General features: G+C 44.1%; 2 protein-coding genes across 2 annotated transcripts in view; one reads left to right on the top strand and one right to left on the bottom strand.

Annotated features, from left to right (window-relative positions):
• The window catches only part of LOC119930440, a 30,714-nt gene extending 18,753 nt beyond the window's left edge, over positions 1-11,961 (bottom strand). The window contains exons 1-3 of the mRNA XM_038748766.1: positions 11,809-11,961; positions 11,619-11,711; positions 1,822-1,839 (exon numbers count right to left, since the gene is read on the bottom strand). Of these exons, the coding sequence (XP_038604694.1) occupies positions 1,822-1,839; positions 11,619-11,711; positions 11,809-11,961 (264 nt within the window). The remainder of the gene's footprint in view (positions 1-1,821; positions 1,840-11,618; positions 11,712-11,808) is intronic.
• A 99-nt stretch (positions 11,962-12,060) lies between these two features.
• The window catches only part of TMCC2 (transmembrane and coiled-coil domain family 2), a 59,831-nt gene continuing 50,771 nt past the window's right edge, over positions 12,061-21,120 (top strand). The window contains exon 1 of the mRNA XM_038749794.1: positions 12,061-12,348. Coding sequence (XP_038605722.1) covers positions 12,175-12,348 — 174 coding nt within the window. The 5' untranslated portion in view covers positions 12,061-12,174. The remainder of the gene's footprint in view (positions 12,349-21,120) is intronic.

Raw genomic sequence — 21,120 nt, 5'->3', positions numbered from 1 at the left:
ACTTTGCTCGTCTAATGCCAACCTATGAGTGTACCTCAATCTCATCTGCCTTGCCACAGACCCCTCACCCACATCCTGCCTCTGGCACAGACAATCACTTTCCCCATCTTCAAAGCCTTATTAAAAATGCATCTCCCCCAAGAGACCTTCCCCGACTAAGCCCTCATTTCCTCTTCTCTCACTCCTTACTGTGTCGCCTTTGCATTTAGATTTGACCCTTTATTCATCCCTCCCCAGCCCCACAGCCCTTATGTACATATCCATAATTTATGAATATAAATGATGGCATTTGTTCAGCACTTACAGGCCAGGCACTGTGCTAAGCGTCGGGGTGGGTACAAGCAAATCCAGATGGATACAGTCTCTGTCCACATGGGGCTTACAGACTTACTCCCCATTTTACAGCTGAGGCACAGTGAAGTTAAATGACTTGCCCAAGGTCACACAGAAAACAAGTGGCAGAGCCAGCATTAGAACCCAGGTCCTTCTGATTCCCAGGCTCACGCTCTATCCATTACGCCATGCTGCTTCTTTATTTATATTAATGTGTTTCCCTCTCCAGACGGTAAGCTCACTGTGGGCAAGGATCATGTTACACTGTAGAGAAGAAGCGTGGCTCAGTGGAAAGAGCACGGGCTTAGAAGTCAGAGGTCATGGGTTCAAATCCCGGCTCTGCCGCTTGTCAGCTTTGTAACTTTGGGCAAGTCACTTAACTTCTCTGTGCCTCAGTTACCTCATCTATAAAATGGGGATTAAGATTGTGAGCCCCACATGGGACAACCTGATCCCCTTGTATTCTCCCCAGAGCTTAGAACAGTGTTTTGCATATAGTAAGCGCTTAAATACCAAAATTATTATTATTACTCCCCCAAGCACTTAGTACAGTGCTCTGCACACAGTGAGCACTCAAATTTGATTGATTGAATGCTCTGAAATATGTACAGCGTGGAGGACAAAGTAAAAATAACCCTAGAGATAGTTCATTTGCAGAATCACAATTGCTTGCTACTGAAATAATATTTATCATTTGAAAATGGAAAGACCTGAACATTTCTCTGGACTTAAATGGAAAAGCTAACACACTCCCTGCTGCTGCCGTCACCTCGGACCTACCTTTTCCTGATACAACAGGGAAACCGTGTTCATCCTGAGCTCTTTCGTTTTGAATCAATAAATGAAATTATCTTTTGAGCTTGGCTATCCCAAGCTGGGCATGGGTTTAGGATGCAAGGCAGGATCCACCACTTCAGTTCATCGGCCGTCATTCATTCAATCGTATTTATTAAGTGTTTACTGTGCACGGAGCACTGTACTAAGCGCTTGGGAAGTACAAGTCGGCAACATGTAGAGACGGTCCCTACCCAACAAAAGGCTCACAGTCTAGAAGGGGGAGACAGACAACAAAACATGTGGACAGGTTTCAAGTTGTCAGAACAAATAGAATTAAAGCTAAATGCACATCATTAACAAAATAAATAGAATAGTAAATATGTACAGGTGAAATTGAGTGATAAATCCGTACAAACATATATACAGGTGCTGTGGGGAGGGGAAGGAGGTAGGGCTGGAGGGGATGGGGAAGGGGAGACCTAGGGCATCAATGAGAGTGAGTAATTGAGAAGCCAGGAGATGTTAGCACAAATTCAGAGAGGCAGAGCCTAGTATTAAGGGGTGCCAGACCATCCTCTCCTCGCTTCCAGTGCCAACCTATGAAAAGCCCATGATTAGGTGGTGGGATCGTGACATCACAGCAAATCAGCCTATCTCCGTGAAGCTCATTTGTATTGTAACATCTTAACAGTTCCCAAGCATCCCCGTTACCGGATTGTACTTGCGGGCCTTGGGAGCAGGAGCCGGAGGTTGGTTGGATTCAGTCAAAAAAAAAAAAAAAAAAAAGCTATTAGCGAGGAATACCATTAATGATATTGCCAAAAAATATACAGTGATGAGAACAACAGAAGGGTCTTAGAGAGTACTTTACACTTTCAGAGCACTCAAAGCCGTTCATGCTAACTCATAAAACAGTCCTCTGAAGGCACCTATCCATTCGGTTTCGAAAATGCTTTTTACAAATGTGTAGCTCTGGCAGTGTGGGAGGCTGAATCCCATTTGGCTCATCCACACTCCGCATAAAAGAGAGACCGCCTCCTCTATTCCTAAGATTTTATTACATTTACAAAAAAGACTACCCTATGTTTATCTGCAGACTATGGCATGTTATGCATAATTTAACCTGGATTGTTTTGATTAAAATAAATAAATGAATAGGGCACTTGGATGTTGCATAGTACCCTAGCCTTGCTCTTTATCCGACTTGTTTACAGTTTTGCTAATATGCCAAATTTGATAATTCACCAGGAATCTTCCATCCATTAACACACACTACATGGCTCAGGGGAAAAAAAAATAACAGCACAAAACCTTAGCCCAGAGGAATAATTCTAACACTTCTCTTTTGTGTCAGACAAGGTACTGACAGATGTAGATAAATCTTTTTTTTTGCTGGGAAGGCAGGAGAAAGGTTTCAGGAGAATTTCAGTTACTTAAGATATAACTAGTTTTCGTGAGAATAAAGCTGAGGGGAGTAGGCTAGCGCCTCATGTTTTTGAAGCTTAAAACTACAATTTTCTATCCTGTTCTAGAAGCCAGTCCACAATATTCATTTGTATTTTTTGAGAGAAGCTGAGAACACCAGGCCCTAATCAGGCCTTACTACCAAAGTTTTCTATTAATTATGTAACAGCGTGGCCTGGCGGAAAGAGCACAGGCCTGGAAGTCGGAGGATCTGGGTTCTAATCCTAGCTCTGCCAGTTTTTTTTTTAATGTATTTGATATTTGTTAAGCCCTTAATATGTGCCAGGCACTGTGCTAAGTGCTACAGTAGATACCAGCTTAATCAGGTTGGACACAGTCCATGTTCCACATGGGGCTCAGTTTTAATCCCCATTTTACAGATGAGGTAACTGAGGCACAGCAAAGTGATTTGCCCAAGGTCAAACAGCAATTGCTTGCTGAGTAGCTTTGGAGAATTCACTTAACTTCTTTATGCCTCAGTTTCCTTAACTGTAAAATGGGAATTCAATACCTGTTCTCCCTCTTTCTTGGACTGTGAGCTCCCTATTGGACAGGGACTGAGTCCATTTGATTAACCTCTATCTGCCTCAGCACCTAGAACAGTGCTTTACACATAGTGTGTGCTTAACAAATACCAAAAAAAAAATATGGCATATTCCATCTCCTGTATACTGACTGGATAATCAAAACTTCATTAAAATTAGCATTTATTTTCCAATTCAGACAGCTGAAAGGCACACATGTCTCTATGAAAATTTCCAGTCGGAAATATGAAGTAGAGTTCAGAAATGTGAGGGACCCATTTCAACTTCCTGAGAAATAACTGTTGAAGTGAAATGGAACATTTAGCCATATCATAGTAGAAGACAATAGACTGTAAGATCTTTGTAGACAAGGAATACGCTATATTGTTGTGCTATACCCTCCCAAGCGCTTTGTACAGTGCCCTGCACACAGTACATGCTCAATATGACTGATTGACTATATCTATTACTTGACGTGGAACGATTCTCTTATATTCTGTAGCATTATTGGCCTAAATTCTGCTTTAAATTGCAAAAAAATTCAAATCAATTTGTGTCCCATTATGCTGAATTTGGCCCAGTCTAGAAATCCTTTCAAAGCCCAAAATGCATATGAAAGCATCTTTTAATCAAGGAAGATAAAGAATTAGGTAAAAATGTGAGTACAGAGCTGTTAATGAGTCAACTCGAGAGTCAGTCCAGCATTGGTTCAAACAGTTCATCCTCCCTAGTTGGAAAAGATATATGTGCACATGTATAGACCCTCTCCTAGAAATTGTTTTTAGCATGCTGGACTGTGCTCAGTTGGGTGACATGCTAAAACATGTGAGTGAAGGTGAGTGCCGAGTAGAATGAGGGTAGGAATTATCCAAAAGCCAGCACCACTAAGGTGACTTTCCTCCTGAAGGCTATTTTCTGGTTCTTATACCACCCTGCCAGATTCATCTCTTTTCAATCTCAGAGAACTCTTAAATCCACTTAAGTTTTCTTATTTTAACTTGGCTCTCTGTTTCTGATTAGTTTCAATTTCCATCTTTGATAATCTCCTTGAAAAATTTTTCATAACAGGGCAAGTCAGTGGATAATTAAAGAGAAAGATAGGGGTATTATTTAGTACATACCAAAATATTAGGATGGATGTCGAGGAGGGAAAGCAGTGTGGCATAGTGGAAAGAGCCCGGGCTTGGGAGTCAGAAGTCATGGGTTCTAATCCCGGCTCTGCCACTTGTCAGCTGGGTGACTTTGGGAAAGTCACTTAACTTCTCTGTGCCTCAGTTACCTCATCTGTAAAATGGGGATTAAGACTGTGAGCCCCACGTGGGACAACCTGATCACCTTGTATCTACCCCAGCACTTAGAACGGTGCTCAGCACATAGTAAGCGCTTAACAAATGCCATCATCATTATAGCCGACAGACAATTACTCTCCCCCGCTTCAAAGCCTTATTGAAGGCACATCTCCTCCAAGAGGCCTTCCCAGACTAAGCCCCCCATTCCTCTTCTCCCACTCTCTCCTGCATCACCCTTGGCTTGCTCTCTTTGTTTTTCCCCACTCCCAGCCCCACAGCACTTTTTTAAAAAATAGTATTTATTAAGCACTTACTATGTGCCAAGCACTGTTCTAAGCACTGGGATAGATACAAAGTTACCAGGTTGTCCCACATGGGGCTCACAGTCTTAATCCCCATTTTACAGATGAGGTTAACTGAGGCACAGAGACGTTAAGTGACTTGCCCAAAGTCACACTGCGGGCAAGTTGCAGAGCTGGGATTCGAACCCACGACCTCTGACTCCCAAGCCCGGGCTCTTTCCACTAAGCCACGCTGCTTCCCTAATGTACATATCTGTAATTTATTTATTTGTATTGATGTCTGTCTCCCCTCCTCTAGACTGTGAGCTCATTGTGGGCAAGGAACATGCCTGTTGATTGCTGTATCATACTCTTACTCTCCCAAGTGCTTATAACAGTGCTCTGCACACAATAAGCGCTCAATAATAATAATAATAGTAATGATGGCATTTGTTAAGTGCTTACTATGTGCAAAGCACTGTTCTAAGCACTGGAAAACGGAGTCGACGAGGACGGGATGATTGAGTGAATGAATGAAAGAGGTAACAGTCTAGTGCTTACAGTCAAGGAGCAATGCATCCCTAGGCTCAATAAGTGCTCAATAAATACCAGAGAAGCAGCGTGGCTCAGTGGAAAGAGCACAGGCTTTGGAGTCAGCGGTCATGGGTTCAAATCCCGGCTCTGCCAATTGTCAGCTGTGTGACTTTGGGCAAGTCACTTAACTTCTCCGTGCCTCAGTTACCTCATCTGTAAAAATGGGGATTAAAACTGAGCGCCATGTGGGACAACCTGATCACCTTGTATCCTCCCCAGCGCTTAGAAGAGTTCTTTGCACGTAGTAAGCACTCAACAAATGCTATTATTATTATTATTATTATTAAATACCATTTAATTCAGAACAACTGCCCTGGGCCTTAGTTTCCCCCTGCCCCCACCCCACCCTTTTCAATGAGCAATACTCAATGGTCAGCTGCCACTGGAGAGGAGCAGGACAGGGAGGTGTAAGCCTCATTGTGTCATTTATGGGTAGGGATGAAAAGAAAGCGGAACTTCTGCTCTATAAACAACCCTCTCTGTGCCCAAATAGGATTCTGCACTGGGTCCCACTCATGCTAGAGGCAAACTCTCCCTTGGTTCCTTCAAACATCCTGTCACCATTGTTGCACCCCCAGCTGAATGGTCACTGATTAGCCTGCCACAATAATGGGGTTTCCGTTCTCATGAGATCTCCATTTTCGTGGGGCCTGGAGACTCCATTCTCCCTCTACTGTTAGTCTAAACTCTCTGGCAGCCCCAACGGTGATTTCTTTTTCTTGCCCTCATTAACAATGTCCATCTGGGACCCTGGTAATAGGCCTCCTCTACCATTAGCCACAGTAATAGTATTTATTAAGTGCCATGTGCAGAGCCGTACTAAGCTGTAATGTATTACACATTGGGAAAAACACTTGTGGGTTCTACCTCAAGACTCTTCAAGTGCCATTATCCACCGCGGGGTGGGAAAGTGTGGCCCACAGCTCTGCCTCGTATTATTGACCAGACTCACTCTGTAAAGACTTTTGGGATCCCAGCCCCTCCTCCTGAAATAACTGCCCAAGAGGCCTTCCCAGACTAAGCCCCACTTTTCCTCATCTCCCACTCCCTTCTACATCGCCCTGACTTGCTCCCTTTGCTCTTCCCCTGCCTCCCATCCCCACAGCACTTTCATTCATTCATTCAATCATATTTATTGAGCGCTTACTGTTTGCAGAGCACTGTACTAAGCGCTTGGGAAGTACAAGTCGGTAACACATAGAGACGGTCCCTCCCCAACAACGGGCTCACAGTCTAGAAGGGGGAGACAGACAACAAAACAAAACATGTAGACGGGTGTCAAAATCGTCAGAACAAATAGAATTAAAGATATATGCACATCATTAACAAAATAGTAAATATGTACAAGTAATACAGTAATAAATCTGTACAAATATATATACAGGTTATGTACATATCTGTCATTTTATTTGTCAGCTGGGTGACTTTGGGCAAGTCACTTCACTTCTCTGGGCCTCAGTTCCCTCATCTGTAAAATGAGGATGAAGACTGGGAGCCCCCCGTGGGTCAACCTGATGACGTATCTCCCCCAGCGCTTAGAACAGTGCTTGGCACATAGTAAGCGCTTAATAAATGCCATTATTGTTATTACTATCCCTTTGCTCTTCCCTCCTCCCAACCCCAAAACACTTATGTACATCTCTGGGCCACAGTTACCTCATCTGTAAAATGGGGATCAAGACTGTGAGCCTGTTGTTGGGTAGGGACTGTGTCTAGATGTTGCCAACTTGTACTTCCCAAGCGCTTAGTACAGTGCTCTGCACACAGTAAGCACTCAATACGACAATGAATGAATGAACCTGATTTTCCTGTACCTGCCCCAGCGCTTAGTACAGTGCCTGGCACATAGTAGGTGCTTAACAAATACCATTCATTCATTCAATTGTACTGATTGAGTGCTTGCCGTGTGAAGAGCACTGTACTAAGCGTTTGGAAAGTACAATTCAGCAACAGAACCAATACCATCATCCTTATTATTAATTACACGATCCCTGTCATTCATTCATTCAATCGTATGTATTTGGCTCTTAACTGTTTGCAGAGCACTGTACTAAGACGGAAAGTACAATTTGGCAACAGAACACATACCATCATAATTACTATTAACAATCCTGTAAGTCATTCATTCAATCATATTTATTGGGAGCTTACTGTGGGCAGAGCACTGGACTAAGATGTTGGAAAGCACAATCCGGCAACAGAATACCATCATAATTATTATTAACTACCATCATATTTATTGGGCACTTACTGTGGGCAGAGCACTGTAGTAAGATGTTGGAAAGTACAATCCGGCAACAGAACACATACCCTTATAATTATTATTAACTTCCCTGTCTTTCATTCATTCCATCGTATTTATTGGGCACTTACTGTGGGCAGAGCACTGGACTAAGATGTTGGAAAGTACAATCCGGCAACAGAACAAATACCATCATAATTATTATTAACTTCCCTGTCTCATTCATTCCACCGTATTTATTGGGCACTTACTGTGGGCAGAGCACTGTAGTAAGATGTTGGAAAGTACAATCCGGCAACAGAATAAATACCATCATAATTATTATTAACTTCCCTGTCTTTCATTCATTCCACCGTATTTATTGGGCACTTACTGTGGGCAGAGCACTGGACTATGATGTTGGAAAGTACAACCCGGCAACAGAAGAAATACCATCATAATTATTATTAACTTCCCTGTCTTTCATTCATTCCATTGTATTTATATGTGCCTGGCACATAGTAAGCACTTAACAAATACCATCATTGTTATCTACCCCGGCACTTACTTATTGGGCACTTACTGTGGGCAGAGCACTGGTCTAAGATGTTGGAAAGTACAATGTGGCAACAGAACAAATGCCATCATAATTATTATTAATTACCATCATATTTATTGAGCGCTTACTGTGTGCAGAGCACTGTACTAAGCGCTTGGGAGAGGACAATCTGGCAACAGAACAAATACCATCATAATTATTATTAACTACCATCGTATTTATTGAGTGCTTACTGTGTGCAAAGCACTGTACTAAGCGCTTGGGAGAGGACAATCTGGCAACAACACAAATACCATCATAATAATTATTAACTTCCCTGTCTTTCATTCATTCCATCGTATTTATTGGGCACTTACTGTGGGCAGAGCACTGGACTAAGATGTTGGAAAGTACAATCCGGCAACAGAACGCATATCATCATAATTTTCCAACTTGTACATCCCAAGCGCTTAGTACAGTGCTCTGCACACGGTAAGCGCTCAAATACGATGGAGTGAATGAATGAATGAATAATTATTAACTTCCCTGTCTTTCATTCATTCCATCGTATTTATTGGGCACTTACCGTGGGCAGAGCACTGTACTAAACGCTTGGAAAGTACAATCCGGCAACAGAACAAATATCACCGTAATTATTATTAACTTCCCTCAGTGGAAAGAGCCCGGGCTTTGGAGCCAGAGGTTACAGGTTCAAATCCCAGCTCCGCCAACTGTCAGCTGTGTGACTTTGGGCAAGTCACTTAACTTCTCTGGGCCTCAGTTACCAAGTGACTTGCCCAAAGTCACCCAGCTGACGCCGGGACTAGAACTCATGAACTCTGACTCCCAAGCCCGGGCTCTTTCATGCATGCATTCATCCATTCAATCGTATTTATTGAGCGCTCACTGTGTGCAGAGCACTGTACTAAGCGCTTGGGAAGCACAAGTTCATTCATTCATTCAATCGTATTTATTGAACGCTTCCTGTGTGCAGAGCACTGGACTAAGCGCTTGGGAAGTACAAGTTCATTCATTCATTCAATTGTATTTATTGAGCGCTTCTTGTGTGCAGAGCACTGGACTAAGCGCTTGGGAAGTACAAGTTCATTCATTCATTCAATCATATTTATTGAGCGCTCACTGTGTGCAGAGCACTGGACTAAGTGCTTGGGAAGTACAAGTTCACTCATTCATTCAATCGTATTTATTGAGCGCTCACTGTGTGCAGAGCACTGGACTAAGTGCTTGGGAAGTACAAGTTCATTCATTCATTCAATCGTATTTATTGAGCATTTCCTGTGTGCAGAGCACTGGACTAAGCGCTTGGGAAGTACAAGTGCATTCATTCATTCAATTGTATTTATTGAGCGCTTCCTTGTGCAGAGCACTGGACTAAGCACTTGGGAAGTACAAGTTCATTCATTCAATCATATTTATTGAGCACTCACTGTGTGCAGAGCACTGGACTAAGTGCTTGGGAAGTACAAGCTCATTTATTCATTCAATCGTATTTATTGAGCGCTCACTGTGCAGAGCACTGGACTAAGCGCTTGGGAAGTACAAGTTCATTCATTCATTCAATCGTATTTATTGAGCGCTTACTGTGTGCATAACACTGGACTAAGCGCTTGGGAAGTACAAGTTCATTCATTCATTCAGTCATATTTATTGAGCAGTTACTATGTGCAGAACACTGGACTAAGCGCTTGGGAAGTACAAGTTCATTCATTCAATCGTATTTATTGAGCGCTCACTGTGTGCAGAGCACTGTACTAAGCGCTTGGGAAGGCCAAGTTGGCAACATATAGAGACGGTCCCTACCCACCAGTGGGCTCACAGTCTAGAAGAACTGAGCCACGCTGCCCTCCTCACAACCCGGCCACAGAATCAATCATATTTATTTGAGAAGCAGTGTGGCTCAGTGGAAAGAGCCCGGGCTTTGGAGTCAGGGGTTCAAATCCTGCCTCCGCCAATTGTCAGCTGTGTGACCCTAGGCAAGTCACTTAACTTCTCTGGGCCTCAGTTCCCTCATCTGTAAAATGGGGATTAAGACTGTGAGCCCCCCATGGGACAACTTAATCACCTTGTAACCTCCCCAGCGCTTAGAACAGTGCTTTGCACATAGTAAGCGCTTAATAAATGCCATCATTATTATATTTGAGCGCTTCCTGTGTGCAGAGCACCGTACTAAGCGCTTGGGAAGTCCAAGTTGGCAACATATAGAGACGGTCCCTACCCACCAGTGGGCTCACAGTCTAGAAGAACTGAGCCACGCTGCCCTCCTCACAACCCGGCCACAGAATCAATCATATTTATTGAGCTCTTCCTGTGTGCACAGCACTGTATTAAGCGCTTGGGAAGTCCAAATTGGCAACATATAGAGACGGTCCCTACCCAACAGTGGGCTCACAGTCTAGAAGAACTGAGCCACGCTGCCCTCTTTACAACCCGGCCACAGAATCAATCGATCATATTTATTAGAGAAGCAGCGTGGCTCAGTGGAAAGAGCCCGGGCTTTGGAGTCAGAGGTCAGAGGTTCAAATCCCAACTCCGCCAACTGTCAGCTGTGTGACTCTGGGCAAGTCACTTAACTTCTCTGGGCCTCAGTTCCCTCATCTGTAAAACGGGGATTAATACTAATAATAGCAATAATAATGATAATAATGTCGGTATCTGTTAAGTGCTTACTATGTGCAAAGAACTGTTCTAAGCGCTGGGGTAGATACAAGGTAATCAGGATGTCCCACATGGGACTCACAGTCTTCATCCCCATTTTACAGATGAGGGAACTGAAGCCCAGAGAAGTTAAGTGACTTTCCCAAAGACGCACAGCTGACAAGTGGCAGAGCCGGGACTTGAACCCACGACCTCTGACTCCAAAGCCCGTGCTCTTTCCATTGAGCCACGCTGCTTCTCAGCAGCGTGATCACCTTGTAACCTCCCCAGCGCTTAAAACAGTGCTTTGCACGTAGTAAGCGCTTAATAAATGCCATCATTATATTTATTGAGCGCTTACTGTGTGCAGAGCACTGTACTAAGCGCTTGGGAAGTCCAAGTTGGCAACATATAGAGACGGGCCCTACCCACCAGTGGGCTCACAGTCTAGAAGAACTGAGCCACGCTGCCCTCCTCACAACCCGGCCACAGAATCAATCAATCACATCTATTGAGCGCTTCCTGTGTGCAGAGCACTGTGCTAAGCGCTTGGGAAGTCCAAGTTGGCAACATATAGAGACGGTCCCTACCCAACAGTGGGCTCACAGTCTAGAAGAACTGAGCCACGCTGCCCTCCTCACAACCCGGCCACAGACTCAATCACATCTATTGAGCGCTTCCTGTGTGCAGAGCACTGTGCTAAGCGCTTGGGAAGTCCAAGTTGGCAACATATAGAGACGGGCCCTACCCAACAACGGGCTCACAGTCTACAAATATTACAGCAACAATGTTAACAAACATCACAGAACAAATATTATCATCATTACTAGAAGGGCTCGCAGTCTAGAAATATTACAGCAATAATGTTAACAAATATCACAGAACAAATAGTACCATTGAACACATATTATCATTAGTAGTAGTAGTAGTAGTAGACGTTACCGTTTTGCAGATGATTGTTATTGCTATTAGTATTGGTAGACGTTGCCGTTTTGCAGGGTTTTGCAAAAGATTCCCGGGCCCGCCCGACCAGTCCTGGGCCCGCGCGGCGCAACCCACCTTGAAACGGGCCCCGGAGCCCCGCCCCCTCCGCTCTCCGGCCTCCCATTGGCCGGCTGGCGCTGTCACTCACCGCTCCCCCGTTGGTTTCTGCGGGCGCCGAGGGGAGGGAGGCGGGCAGGGTTAGGTTGCGCTCTTCAGCGGTGGCTTTGCAGGGCGCGGGCACTGCCCCCCGCGCGGTGGGCGAGCAGGAGGAGGCTGGCACCCCGTGCCCACCCTCGCCCATCGCAGCCTTTTCTTTTTGCAGCCCTTTTGCACACCCCTCTGCAGCCCGGACCTCGAAGGAGAAAGTTTGGCGGCGGGTCCCCCCTCCCTTGCCCCCTTGCCATCTTGCAATGCCCGTGCCCCCGTGGCCTGCGGAGGATGCCCCCCTCCTCCCTTGCAGCCTGGCCCTTCTGAGGTCCCGCCCTTGGGGAGGGGGCGACTTGGAGAGGGGACCATGAAGAGGTGCAAGTCGGACGAGCTGCAGCAGCGGGAGGAGGATGGGGCCGGGCTGGATGACGAGCCCGCCAGCGCTGCCCACCTGCCTGGCACGGATGCCAGGGCTGGGGAGGGCGCGGGGGCCGCGCCTGCCAACGACCCCGTCCCCCGCACCAAGCCTCCGGACCTAAAGGTAGGACCAGCATCTCCTCTATCCCTTAATAACAACAACGATGACATTTCCCTTCCCCACAGCACCTGTATATATGTTTGTACATATTTATTACTCTATTTTACTTGTACATATCTATTCTATTTATTTTATTTTGTTAGTATGTTTGGTTTTGTTCTCTGTCTCCCCCTTTTAGACTGTGAGCCCACTGTTGGGTAGGGACTGTCTCTATATGTTGCCAATTTGTAGTTCCCAAGCGCTTAGTACAGTGCTCTGCACATAGTAAGCGCTCAATAAATACGATTGATGATATTGTTATCCCCCCATCTTACCTCCTTCCCTTCCCCACAGCACCTGTATATATGTTTGTACATATTTATTACTCTATTTTACTTGTACATATCTATTCTATTTATTTTGTTAGTATGTTTGGTTTTGTTCCCTGTCTCCCCCTTTTAGACTGTGAGCCCACTGTTGGGTAGGGACTGTCTCTCTATGTTGCCAGCTTGCACTTCCCAAGCGCTTAGTACAGTGCTCTGCACATAGTAAGCGCTCAATACGATTGATTTTGTCTTCTAGACTGTGAGCCCACTGTTGGGTAGGGACTGTCTCTCTATGTTGCCAACTTGGACTTCCCATGCGCTTAGTCCAGTGCTCTGCACACAGTAAGCGCTCAATAAATACGATTGATTGATTGATATTGTACTTCCCAAGCGCTTAGTTCATTCATTCAGTCGTATTTATTGACCGCTTACTGTGTGAAGAGCACTGGACTAAGCGCTTGGGAAGTACAAGTTGGCAACATCTAGAGACGGGCCCTACCCAGCAGTGGGTCCAGAAGTGGGTCACAGTCTAGAAGGGGAAGACAGAACAAAATCCAGTGCTCCGCACACAGTAAGCACTCAATATGTCATTCGTTCATTTAGTCGTATTTATTGAGCGCTTACTGTGTGCAGAGCACTGGACTAAGCGCTTGGGAAGTACAGGTTGGCAACATATAGAGATGGGCCCTACCCAGTGGGCTCCCAGTCTAGAAGAGGGAGACAGAACAAAATCCCGTGCTCTGCACACAGTAAGCACTCAATATGACATTCGTTCATTCAATCGTATTTATTGAGCGCTTACTGTGTGTAGAGCACTGGACTAAGCGCTTAGAAAGTACAAGTTGGCAACATGTAGAGACGGGCCCTACCCAACAGTGGGCTCACAGCCTAGAAAGGGAAGATATTAAACTGATAAGAACAGATACTACACATGTGCCAAGCACTATTCTAAGCGCTGGGGTACATACAAGGTGATCACATTGTCCCACAGAGGGCTCCCTGTCTTCATCCCCATTTTACAGAAGAGGGAACTGAGGCTCAGAGAAGTTAAGTGACTTGCTCAAAGTCACACAGCAGACATTTGGCAGAGCCGGGATTTGAACCCATGACCTCTGAATCCAAAGCCCGTGCTCTCTCCACTGAGCCACGCTATCGATATATACATATATATTTGTATACAAGTGTATATATATACACTTGTATATAATAATGATGGCATTTATTAAGCGCTTACTATGTGCAAGCACTGTTCTAAGCCCTGGGGAGGTTACAAGGTGACCAGTTTGTCCCACTGGGGGCTCAGTCTTAATCCCCATTTTACAGATGAGGTAACTGAGGCACAGAGACATTAAGTGACTTGCCCAAAGTCACAGCTGACATTTGGCAGAGCCTGGATTTGAACCCATGACCTATGAGTCCAAAGCCCGTGCTCTTTCCACTGAGCCATGCTACCTATATACACACATATTTGTAGACAATTGTATATGCATACACTTGTATATTTGTACATATTTGTTACTCTATATTTTATTTGTGCATATTACTCTATTTTATTAATGATATATTTCTGCTATATATATACATATATATTTGTATACAATTGTAGAAATATATACAAGTGTATGTATATACATATGTATTACTCTATATTTGTGTATATTACTCTATTTTATTAATGATATATTTCTGCTATCTATATATATACACATATATTTGTATACACTTGTATATATTTCTACATATTTATTACCCTATATTTGTGCATATTACTCTATTTTATTAATGACACATTTCTGCTATCTATATATACACATATCTTTGTATACAGTTGTATATACATACACTTGTATATATTTCTACATATTTATTACCCTATATTTGTGCATATTACTCTGTTATTGATATATTTCTATCTATATATACACATATATGTATACAATTGTATATGCATGCACTTGTATATATTTCTACATATTACTGTATTTTACTTGTGCATATTACTCTTTAGTGATATATTTCCACACATTACTCTGTATTTTATTTGTGCATATTAAATGATATATTTCTACATATTTATTACTCTATATTTTATTTGTGCATATTACTCTATTTTATTAATGATACATTTCTACATATTTATTACTCTATATTTTTGTGCATATTACTCTATTGTATTAATGATATATTTCTACATATTTATTACTCTATATTTTATTTGTTCATATTACTCTAATTTATTAATGATGTGCATATAGCGATAATTCTATTTATTCCAATGGTATTGACACCTACTTGTTTTGCAGTCTCCCCTTTCTAGGCTGTGTGCCCCTTGTTGGGTAGGGCCCGTCTCTATCTGTTCCAAATTGTACTTCCCCAGCGCTTAATTCAGTGCTCTGCACAGTGTCAGCGCTCAGTCAGTACGATTGTATGAATGTTGTTGAGTTGTACTTCCCCAGCGCTTAGTCCAGTGCTCTGCACACAGTCAGCGCTCAGTCAATACGATTGAACGGCTAAATCATTCATTCATTCACTCAATCATATTTATTGAGTGCTTTGTGCAGAGCACTGGACTAAGCGCTTGGGAAGTACCAGTTGGCAACATATAGAGACGGTCCCTACCCAGCAGTGGGCTCACAGCCTAGAAGGGGGAGACAGGCAACAAAACAAAACATGTAGACAAGTGTCAAGTCGTCAGAATTAATAGAATTAAAGCTCTATGCACATCATTAACAAAATGCCTCCGGGGCCGGGCGGGCTAGTGGTTAGCGCCCTGGGCGCAGCTCCACATTTTCCAAGGGGCCAAGGGAGGAGTGGGAATGCCAATGATGGATGGGAAGACTTTTGATCACTTAGAGAGAACTGGAGGAAGATGGGGTGGGAAACTGCAGATGGAGTGAGGGTCCCCTGGGCTGGAGGTGGAACAGTGCTTTGCACATAGTAAGCGCTTAATAAATGCCATCATCATCAAAATGGAAGGGAGGTGGTGTTCTTGGACACAGAGGTGCCCCTTTGTTGGGTGAACCTTAAAACCGGCTGAAACCAGTCAGGACCAGGGTTTGCCTGTCTGAATTGAGGGTGAGCTAATCAGTACAATGCCTGGCACATAGTAAGCACTTTACAAATACCACCACCATCATCATTATTATTATCAGGTTGTAGCCAGTCTGTCCTATTCATTCAACCCCTACTGTGTGCAGAGCACTGTACCAAGCGCTTAGGAGAGGACAATATAATGATAATAGTATTTGTTGTTAATAATGCTATTTGTTAAGCATTTATACTATGTGCCAAGCACTGTTCTAAGTGCAGTGGCAGTTACAAGGTAATCAGGTTGTCCCACGCAGGGCTCACAGTCTTAATCCCCATTTTACAGATGAGGTAACAGGTACAGAGAAGAGAAGTGACTTGCCCAAAGTCACACAGTTGACAAGTGACGGAGTCGGGATTAGAACCCACAACCTCCGACTCCCAAGCCCGTGCTCTTTCCACTAAGCCACGCTGCTTCTAAACGTGGCTCTGTTAAGCGCTTACTATGTGCCAAGCACTGTTTTAAGCCCTGAATATAACAAACAACGAGCTTACGAGGCTCCCTGATACTTTGAAATCCTCTCTGGTAGGGAAGGTGGGCACATGGAGTGGAGGGGCAAATCCAACTCCGGCTTGCCCAGAAACCGGGTTCAAGTTGCTCACAGGATAGCAGTGTGATCTGAAAATCCCCTGAGAAAAAAAATGCAGTCATAAAGCTTCAAGTCTGGGGTTTACAAGCCTGGCTTTCTGGCACTGCTTTAATATGATGATGATTATTAACCATTAATAATGCATCTTTACTAAGTCACCCAGGCTGCTAAAACAGATCTGCTGTCAGGCCCTTGAAGTATTCTGGGCTCCAAAAGGATCTCTCAGGTGTCGTGGAGACTGATGCTAGAGGGAGGTCTTCTCTGGACAGAGCAGAGGGCCTGGTTTGGAAGATTGGAATAGAATAGGTGGTGTAAAATAAAGCCTGTAGCCTATGGCAGCAGCTACCAGGAGTTAACTGGGATAAACCAAAGACACTTCTCAACCTGTGTTGGAAAATTCACTCCGGGAAACCCTGGGGTGCAGGTGAGTGTCGCTCATTCTCATCTTCTCATCAGTGTTTACTTGATTGGCTTGTTTTTCTTTCGGGAAGTGGTTCTCCTTTCCAGGCAGTGCTCATTTTCTGGGCAGTAGCTAGCCAAATCGAGTTGCTGAATCATGGAAAACCTAGACGGGTCTTTTCTATCCCATCCTTGCCTCCTTGGGGTCCAAAGGACGTAAATCAGCCCCGAGTCTAAGGTTCCGGAACCGGAATACAGTTTGATTTGGGAAGGCAGTGTCTGAATCACTGCCTGGAAAGCTGGAGTTCTGAACCCCAAATACAGAGCAGCTGCTTGGGAGATCCATAGTTTTAATGATACGGAGAGAGGCCTCCAGCAAATGCTCCAATATTAGGGGCTGCAGAAAATGTTTTCAGTATCACTTTTGGTGTACCAGTGCTAAGTACTGGACTTGTTACAAAATAAGTGCTTAGCCAAGGCAATAAATAATAATAATCACTCTAGGCACTTGTGCTGAGCCAACTGACTCTGGGCTTCCTGGGTCGCCCAGCTTTTGGGCCCAGTTCTCCTGCCCAGAATGGGAACTTTCTCATCCCAAACTCAGAGAGAAGTCTTGGAAGTAGTAGGAATGGGATTTACTTAATTACTGAGTGAAACACACTTGGGAAAGTACAGCAGAGACAAAACACATATCCTCTGCCCACTGTGAACTTAAAACATATCACTTAAAAATATATCGGGAGAGAGACATTATAGAAAGTTTTCAAAACCAGAGTAGGATGACTACACCGGGTTGAAATATGAGAATGTTTTAAAAGATGTATTCTAGAATGTAAGCTCCCCTGTAGACTGCAAGCTCCTTTTGGTCAGGGAACGTGTCTGGCAGCTCTGTTGTATTGCACTGTCCCAAGCACTTAGTACAGTGCTCTGCACAGTAAATTTGATTTATGATTGGAAAAAAATGCCATTGTACAAATGAGTATACCCTAGCACTAGGGTGGCTCTTGGGCAGGAGCAAGGGTTTGGAAAGTTGAGAGTGCCGGACAGTTAGAACCGAGAATGCAAGCCGAGGAGTAGCAGGTGAAGGGAGCCAATATTTAAGATGGAAAAATTGGTAGAGAACCTTGCAAATAATTCTTCACCCTCCGGTGTGGCCCAAGGCTTATATAAGGTGGGCTGATATGCAGATAGCCTAATTGTCACCTGTGTGGGAGAGTGTGGGCTGATAGAACTGCAGTTCAGATTTGTAAATGTTGTTATTGATAGGGCTGCCTTAAGGCATTTGAACCTTTTCTGTCTGTTATCTGGGACCACCTGGGTGACCGTTTGAACCCCTTCACATCCCCCCTCCCCTCTCTTCCTGAGAACCTTTATTTTACTCCTCTCCTTGACCTTTCCATTTCCTCCCTGCCACCATTCTCTAATACCTTGTCACAACACAATGCCTTCCTCCAGGTCCCGTCCCCCCCGCCCCCGGCTTGAGAATGTTTAGAAGGCAGGGATCCCATCTGTCCCAGCCCCAAAGCACTTATGTTCATATCTGTAATTTTATTTATCCCTTTGCTCTTTCTCCCTCCCAACCCCAAAACACTTCTGTACATACCTGTAATTTTGTTTACTTGTATTGATGTCTGTCTCCCCCATTCTAGACTGTGAGTTCGTTGTGGGCAGGGAATGTCACTGTTTGTTGTATTGTACTTTTCCAAGCTCTTAGTACAGTGCTCTGCACACAGTAGATGCTCAATAAATGCTGTTGACTGAATATCATACTCTTCCTAGGGCTTAGTACAGTGCTCTGCACACAGTAAGTGCTCAATACGATTGAATGAATGACTGTTGTATTCTTCCTAGAGCTTAGTACAGTGCTCTGCACACAGTAAGTACTTAGTAAATACCATTGATTTATTTGTTTAAACCAGTTAAGAGCAGGGTGGTTGTCCACTGCTGAGGGCTCACAGAGATATTTTGTTCCATAGACAGACTCCACTTCTATCCCAGCCAGTTGTCTTACAGTGCTGCTATTTGTCTTAGCGGGGTGGGGTGAAATTGTGGATCCTTCAGCTACTGGAAAAGTATTTCTAGCTCCTTGTTGATAGTGGGATTCTCTCAAAGGGTTTGGGGGGGGCAGGGGGAGGAGAGAGGCACGTGTGCGCGCGCACCCCCCCCCCCCCAGTTCGCACCAATCATTTCAGCCACACATGTACCCACTGGTGACCTTTGCCCCCTGTGGTTTCATCCCTATTAAGAGCAACTATATATCTATGATATGTATACAGACCTATGTTATGCACAACATCTATAGGTAAATCTGTATTTATAGCTATTATCTATATATAATCCTGGATCTGCCACTTATCTCTGTGACCATAGTATGCAAGTCACTTTTTCTGTGCTTCTGTTCCCTCATCTGCAAAATGGAGATCTAACACCTGTTCGCCCTCCTGTTTAGACTGAATCCCATGTGGGAACTGATTATCGTAAGTCTTTCCCAGTTGCTTAGTACAGTTCTTGGCACATAGTAAGCACTTACCAAAAACCATAATTGTTATTATCACTGTTATTATATGTCTGCATCTATAGATCTCCCACAGAGTGATAGAGATATTCAGCAGTAATTCCTTACTCGTTGAGCAAGCTGGGATCTAATAATAATTGTGCTATGCAAAAGTGCTTATTATGTGCCAGACATTTGACTAAGTACTGGGGTAGATACAATATAAGCATAACACACAGAGTCCTTGTCCCACTCTGAGGGAGTTTGGTGAGAACTTAGGGGAAAAAAAAAAAAAAATCACTCCAAACTGCCCCAGGTGGGATTGAGAGGATGAAGAAAAGATTATGCCTTCCTAAGAGGGGAAAGAGATAAATGGTATTTATTGAGCATTTACTGAGTGCAGAGCATTGGAGAGTACAGTACAAGAGAGTTGGTAGGCACAGGATCCCTGCCCCACAGGAGCTTACCGTTTAGAGGCAGACAGGCGTTAAAATGTTACAGATGTGTTCGTAAGTGCTATGGGGCTGAGGTTGGGGTAAATATCAAGTGCTTGAAGGGTACAGAGCCAAGTGCATAGACAAAAGCAGAAGGAAGACGGAGTAGAGGAAATGAGGGCTTAGGGAAGGCGGTTGTTGCATCATGTATAGCATAATTACAGGCCAGTGTGGTTCCTGAGAAAGGTGGCTATAACTCAGACTCTATCCCTGACTTGCTGTGCCACCTTGGGCAAGTCGCTCAATCTCTGTGAGCCTTGTTTCCTTCCCCACCTCTGGAAAATGGGCTGATGATTCTGACTGACCTAATTTAAAGTCCAAGAAATAATAATAATAATTTTGGTACTTGCAAAGGGTTTACTTTGAGTCAAGCACAGTTCTAAGCTCTGGAGTAGATATCGGATAATCAGTTTGTCCCCCACGGGGCTCATAGTCTTAATCCCCATTTTATAGTTGAGGTAACAGGCCCAGAGAAGTGAAGTGACATACCCAAGGTCACACACCAGATGTGGCAGAGACAGGATTAGAACCAAGGTCTTTCTCACTCCTAGGCCTGTGCTCTATCCACTAAGATAGGTTGCTGAAACATTCCTGGGACCCCCAGGTATGGGGGCTGGGAGGAAAAAACAAAAACATTCTCCATGAAACCATTCTGAGTTTAGTCATTTCAGTTCTGACCATGGGAATGGAAAGAGTCACTTCCTCCTCTAACCCTGGCTGCTTCTGTCAGGCCAAGACCAACAGGCTCAGTTTCCTTTTGGTTCTTTCTAACCTGTTGTAACAGGTAGTGGGTGGTCAGGTCCTGATTTCCAGCATCTCCACAGTTTCCAGTGAAACAGCAAAGCATTTGATCCTTCATACAATCATATTTATTAAGCACTTACTGTGTTCCCAAAACACAAAGCTCAAAGCAGCCCAGAGCCCGGGCAAAGTTTGAACTTTAGAGAGAATCTCTTGGGAAAGAGAGACTCTAGATTGGAAGCTTGTGAAGTATAGGGGACGTGTCTAGTAATTTTGTTGTAGTGTATTCTTCCAAGCACTTATTACAGTGCTCTGCATGTAGTAAGTACTCAGTCAATAACATTGATTAATTGAGAGAGCTTTGTAATTCTGGAAATCCAACAAGTACAGTGGGCACTTGATACAGCTGGTCTGATATAGTACTAGACACCCATCTTTTTAACGGTATTTGTAGATGTCACAATCCTCCAGTTCATACCAACCTGGGGAGCCTCAGTAACGCATAGTAGAGTTCAAACCACACCTCTGATTACCAAGGTTACTGTGGAAAGTTTTTACTTAGCTTTACTAACATGCAAGAGAGGAACATATACACACACTCATTCCATCAGGGGTCAGATACCAGTCTGTGGTCAAAGGAGTCCATTCTGCCAGTGCTGCTGCTT

This window comes from Tachyglossus aculeatus, chromosome 7 (assembly GCF_015852505.1).
Source record: "Tachyglossus aculeatus isolate mTacAcu1 chromosome 7, mTacAcu1.pri, whole genome shotgun sequence".
Classification (NCBI taxonomy): domain Eukaryota; kingdom Metazoa; phylum Chordata; class Mammalia; order Monotremata; family Tachyglossidae; genus Tachyglossus; species Tachyglossus aculeatus.
Note: the sequence above shows the minus strand (reverse complement) of the source record. Positions and strands in the feature narration are given on the sequence as shown.